The sequence below is a fragment of the Myotis myotis genome, unplaced genomic scaffold (genome assembly GCF_014108235.1).
Source record: "Myotis myotis isolate mMyoMyo1 unplaced genomic scaffold, mMyoMyo1.p scaffold_m19_p_9, whole genome shotgun sequence".
Taxonomy (NCBI): Eukaryota; Metazoa; Chordata; class Mammalia; order Chiroptera; family Vespertilionidae; genus Myotis; species Myotis myotis.
Genome location: NW_023416401.1, coordinates 72,475,067 through 72,481,066, shown reverse-complemented (window position 1 = coordinate 72,481,066; position 6,000 = coordinate 72,475,067). Strand labels below are relative to the sequence as shown.

Sequence of the window (6,000 nt, the reverse complement as noted above, 5' to 3'; positions counted from 1 at the left end):
TCGCACTCTTGTGTGCTTCCCAGCTTCCTCCCTGCTTCCTTCTATGGCCACCTTCTTCCCCCACACTATGCTGTCTGAGTTTAAATGCTTCCAAATGATTGTGACTGCTCCTAGTGGACTTGGATTAGAATAACAGTGCCTAAGGGCTGAAATGACAAAGGAAAGTCCAATCACAAACAGCACTATTTATCACTGTGCAGACACTTTTACGTGTAATTTTGCCTCCATAATTATCCTAAGGGGGCGATGGGGGTCCTGCCCAGATCCTGGAAGTAAAAAAGAAACAAGATTAGAGTTCTGATGCTTTAAACAAGTGAGGAAGGATCCAATAAAAGTGCACTCTCTTCTGAAGTGAAAAACTACCTAATAGCTCTGGAGAGTACATCAATCTCTGTTCTCTTCATGACAAAGCGACAGTGTGACAATTTTGGCTTAAGTATCTTACAATAGTCATTATAAAAAGTCTGTTTTTATTCTAAATGAGCCAGAGCACCAGAGAATCTACCAACTAGTCCTTCCCTCATTTCCATTGCTATGGTTCTCTTATGGAAACAACAGGTCAGGAGAAAGGTACAAAATGTCAGCATGTGTAATATTTTTTCATCAAGTCAGCGATTTTTATGTGAACATATTTGTGTATTTTTTTTGGAGAAATATCTTCTTGCTTTCAGGCTGAATCTGCAAATAAGGCACTCAAATCACTAGAAAAGAGAAATCATGTGAAACTGAAAAGGTAACTAAAGATAGTGTTAGGTTATTCTAATTATTTGAAAAGTCTGTTAGTAAATAGCTAGTATATTGCTTCTTGCTTCAAAATGTAATAATTTTGGATGTGAAAGTTACCCATCTCAGATGAAAATTCTGGACCACATTAACATTGAATAGAATATTTATTGTGACTTTTTCCCCTGTGGTATAAGATTGTTTATTTTTCCGAGCTCTCCAAATGACACAGTTGCAGAACCTCTTTCAGCTGGTCTTGCCTGAAATTAATGAGAAAGATTAAAGACATCAGAAATAGATAAATATGTAGTCCTAATGGACCCCTTCATGCTGTCTTGTATTGAAAAACACCCCCCACCCTAAGTATATAAACAATAAACAGCATATGGAAACATAAGCCCACTAAGAAAACTGATTGGTCTTACTGTTACCTGTGAATCATGATATTTCCATCCTATCATATAATAGATCTGATATGTGGCAGGCACTGAACCATCCTCATTTCTGTACATTTCTATAAAGACAAACAATGGTTAAAGTCTGAAAAGATGCCAGTAGGAAAAATAATCTGCTCAACAAAAGTCGTATCCTCCAAAGAGAATGCATATTAGGAACTTGTGGGATTCTGAAAATGCCTCCCATGAAAAACCCTCTACACCTGAGAAGCTGACAGTAGGGAAGGAGTAAGGACTGTTTGGAAAGGGATATGGAGACACGGGATCTGAGTTTGGAAGGGAGGACAAGAAATCTGATGGTGCCCGGCTGGGGTGGTTCAGTGGTTGACGATTGACCTATGGACCAGAAAGTCATGGTTGATTCCCGGTCAGGTCACATGCCTGAGTTGTGGGCTTGCTCCCCAGTGTAGGGTGTGCAAGAGGCAGCCAATCAATGATTCTCTCTCATCATGGATGTTTCTGTTTATCTCTCCTTCTCCCTTCCTCTCTGAAATCAATAAAAATATATGAAAAGAAAAGAAAATCTGATGGTGCCTTAAGAGGAAAGGAAAAAGCACTGGCAACGTTAAGGGATAAACATGACAGGACACATTTCTCAGTGATTCCCGGGTGGCGAAAGGGCCGGCTCCCTTACCTTGGTACACCGCTGCAGCCGCCAGCATCGTGTCTCGGTGCAGGAGAGCTTTTCTATTCCAGGCACAGTTACTCTCACCCATTCCTAAAAATACACTACAGGCAGTTGGAGATAATACAGCAAAAACCCTGAGCAGCTCAATAAATACCACAGATTTACTTTTATCTCCTAAATAGTATACCATGCTCTAATAGTCATGCAAAACATCCTAAATAATCTCATTTTGCTTTCAGAATGCAGCAAGGCTTCTTAGTGACTCTAAGGCAAAACTACCTGGAGCGTCTGGATATCAAGACAGTGAAGAAGTCAAATTTCAGGAGGCTAGCTAGCCCCATAGCACACTTTACTTGCCAGAAATGGTCTAAAGTGAGCCAGTAGGGCCCCGGCCGGGGGGCTCAGTTGGAGTGTCGTTCCATACACCAAAAGGTTTTGGGTTGTGGGTTCAATCCCTGGTCCGGGCATGTATGGGAGGCAAGCAATCGATGTTTTTTTTTTTCTCTCTCTCTTAAACCTCCTCTCTCAATGAACATATCTTAGGGTGAGGATTAAATAAACAAACAAACAAACAAATAAAGTGAGCCAGTTGGGCAAAAAGGAAAGTGAGTGGCCCTCCCAGTGAGTCATTAGGAGCTGCCAAGTGCCTTTCGAAGGATGCCACATTTAATGCCCCTTTTAGCTGCTGTTCAAAGGAGGACAGGACACTGTTACAATGCCTCACCCCTTCTAAAGCCATAAATGTAATATGATCATGAAACCGGGAAAAGGGCTCCGAGACTTGTTAGATAATACCAAAGCTAATGTGTTGTCAGGTCTTACAATACTTTACTAGTCCCAGATTAGGAAAAAAATTAGGTACATTCTTTTCAGGGGCACTTTCCTTAATGTTTTAAAATTCATTTTTAGATTTCTTTCTTTCAAGTTGATAGCTAAAAGCTACATTTGATTTTTCCTAATGCATATACTTAAATAAAATTACTTTGTAAAGCTACATTTTAAACTACTCCTCAATATTAAAAGGATTTCAAAAGCAAAATCCTTTATATTTATTGTCTATCTACTACATGACTAGAAATCAGTTTCTTGGTTTTGTTTTTCTACTTTCACAAAAGAAACCAATAAACTTTTCAACATCAATGTTCTTTATTAGTTTAAAAATAATATTCCAAGTTTTCATGCCTTTATTGAAAACAATCAACAAATTTGCTGTACCAAGTAAACCTTTTTCTTCTCTCCAATCCTAAAGGCTCCTATTATTCCCTAAAATAATGAATCTCTAATAATAAAAGTAATGCCCTGCATCCTGGGAGTATAACAGCCCAATTCATGAAGAACAACAGACAAACCCAGGAAGAAAAAGGTGGATCTCAGTCTTGTGGTCATGAAGCAGCTAGATCTCAGAGCAATGGCTCTGGGTCAGACTAGAGCAGTGGTTCTCAACCTTGGCTGCACATTAGAATCACCTGGGAATCTTTTTAAAATCCTGATTTCTGGGCCTCGTCCTCCGGAAATTCTGTTTCTTTGTTGTGGGGTGGGGCCACAACATTAGTACCAAAGAAACAGAATTTCCAGAGGACGAGGCCCAGAAATCAGGATTTTAAAAAGATTCCCAGGTGCTTCTAATGTGCAGCCAAGGTTGAGAACCACTGGACTGGAGGATCTCCCAGGTTTCCAATGCTGACATTTTGGGCCCATTACATAATCTAATTTTAAAACATTCTCCTGCATAGTGAGTACCAACTACAGGTAAACTGGGCTCATGCTGGAAGAGTCTATTGCTGATGATGGTGGTGGTTTCCAAGACTGACGATTAGATAACAGGCAGCACCCATGAAAAACAGGTTTCATTTTTTAAATGTAAATATTTAATGCATTTCCATGAAATGCCTTCTAAATAACTGTTATTGGGATCTGCTAACTGAGATTACTAGGCACAATGCTTTTCCTGAAGGTCTGACCTAGGCGTAATGCTCTTTCTGATACAGATATTCAAGAGCAGTACTATACAGCATGGCCAGCAACTCTGCTGCCAGGGCAACCCACCCCTCACAGGGACATGCATGGCCACCCTGAACTTCCCTCCTTGCAGAAGCACTGTGATGGGCACAAAGACTGAGGGATCAGAATCCCAGTTCTGACCCTTCTGTGACCGGAAGCAAAGTCATTTAATCTCTACTAAACTCAGTTTTGTGATCTTCAAAGTGGAATGACGCATCCTAACGCATCCTGATGGGCCTGTACTGAAGACCACCTGGGGACTCCTGAGCAGCTCTGCACTTTGGCATAACAGAAAGATCTGGAAGGAGGTAACTGATTAAGACTTTCACAGTGTTTTTAAGGTTAAGTTCAACTGTTTATTAAAAAAATCTGATTTATTCCAGTTTACTAGGAAAAATACTGAGTATTGTCTAAAAAAATTAATAATAATAACTGAACTTACCTTAAAACTACTGTGATAGCCTCCAAAACTTTTCATGCATTCATCGCTGATATACAACTTGTTTTGTAAAGTTAGGTCAACATTCTTGACTTTTTTTCTGTGAATTAATAATAATGGCAGCTTGAATGAGAAATGCCACAACCATTAAGAAAAATGTATAATGCAATGTAAAATTCGAAAAAACAATTTGAAGGTAGCACCATCTTCCAGTCTGCAAAGCCGCACACCTGGAATTCTCCCACGCTTCTCCCTCGTCCATTCATCCCTGACCACCTCTTACAGTCTCAGCTGCCTCTGACCTCTCATCAGGAGGGTAGTAAAGACTCCAGGATCTGAATTAGGCTGTTACACTGGGTTTAAACCCTGGCTCTACCACTTACTAAATACATCACCATGAACAAGTGACTTCTCTTTGTGCCTCAATTTCCTCAGGCAGAACAAGAGGTTAACTATGGTAGCTCTAGTCTCACCTTCCTCATAAACATATGAGGAAGCTATGCTCATAAACATAGCTGCAGGGTGATCCCTCTGACACGCTAACCTGATTGTCTTTCCTCTGTGCAAAATTCTTCCAAGACACTACCAGGCTCACCTGAGAAAATCCAGAAGCTTCTGATGGCCTCTCCTGCATCATTTCCCATCACCCCCACATTCTACATGCTCAAGCAGTACTGCAGTACTGCACAGTTCCTTCATTAGGGAAGTGTGCACCCTCTTACATCTCTACCTTTACACAGCCCACTTTCTTGGCTTGGAATGCAATGCCCACCCTGCCCCAAGCCTGCACCCACTCTTCATTCTCCTGGCAAGCCCATTTAGCTGAGGTGCTGCCTCTTCTGCAAAAGCATCCCTGACTCCCTAAGAAGGTTTAGGGGCTTTTACTCGTTTCTCCCTGTATTGATCTCATTTTACAGCTAAATACAGATGTCTGTCTCTCCATAGAGCATAAGCTCCCTGACATCAGGAACTGTGGATTCCTATCACTGGCTCAGTGGTTGGCACATGGTAGATGCTCAATAAATGGTAAGTGAATGAATATAAACTCAATCAGTTAATGTTTGTAGCTACTTTGTTAGTTATCATTTTTACAAGTAATCTTTAAATAATTCCTCTTAAACCTCCTAAGGACAGGAAATATCTAAGACTAAAACACATGATTTGTGTAAAAGACTATACAGTAAAAATAGGGCACTGGCAAAGCCTCTTAAAGGTAAATAAAAGGCAACAGTTCCCCCAAACAATGATCAATTTAAAATCCAGGTTATCAACTGGGAGGGGGTACGAGTCAACCTTCTAGTTTACAGCTTCGTTTGGATGATAGTTAAAAATAAAAGCCGCTGTACACTTAAGATTAGTGCATTTTACTGAACATCCATCTAACTTCAATGAAAAAAAACCCCACATAGATCAAATACCCAGTATAGGACTCTGGATTCAAATCATAGCTCCAGACTTACTGTGATCACAGACAAGATACTTAACTTCTTGATGTCTCAATGTGCTCATCTGTAAAATTAGGATACTAGGAAATCTCAAAGAACTGCACCTGGCACAGAGTAAGTACTCTAGTTTCAAATCAGAGGGTCGCAACCTCTTTCAACTGATAGGTCTAATATCTAGTCTCTCCTTTCTTTCTTGAAATGAATCATGAGCATAGCATTTTTTGTGCAGAACAAAAACAAATGCTGTATTTGAAAAGAACCCTTATCATAACAGTGAATGATAAATTACCAGCATACCATCATCTCTCA

General features: G+C 40.1%; 1 protein-coding gene across 5 annotated transcripts in view; it reads right to left on the bottom strand.

Annotated features, from left to right (window-relative positions):
• Window positions 1–871: 871 nt before the first annotated feature.
• NDUFAF5 (NADH:ubiquinone oxidoreductase complex assembly factor 5) overlaps window positions 872–6,000 on the bottom strand; it is a 31,609-nt gene continuing 26,480 nt past the window's right edge. For 2 of the 5 annotated variants that reach the window (XM_036322046.1, XM_036322047.1), the window contains 3 exons: window positions 1,813–1,896; window positions 1,155–1,237; window positions 872–983 (listed from right to left, as the gene is read on the bottom strand). In XM_036322046.1, coding sequence (XP_036177939.1) covers window positions 891–983; window positions 1,155–1,237; window positions 1,813–1,896 — 260 coding nt within the window. In that variant the 3' untranslated portion in view covers window positions 872–890. Of the gene's footprint in view, window positions 984–1,154; window positions 1,238–1,812; window positions 1,908–4,249; window positions 4,347–6,000 lie in introns of those variants that run through there. The other 3 variants (XR_004969942.1, XR_004969944.1, XR_004969943.1) reach the window with 3 other exon arrangements.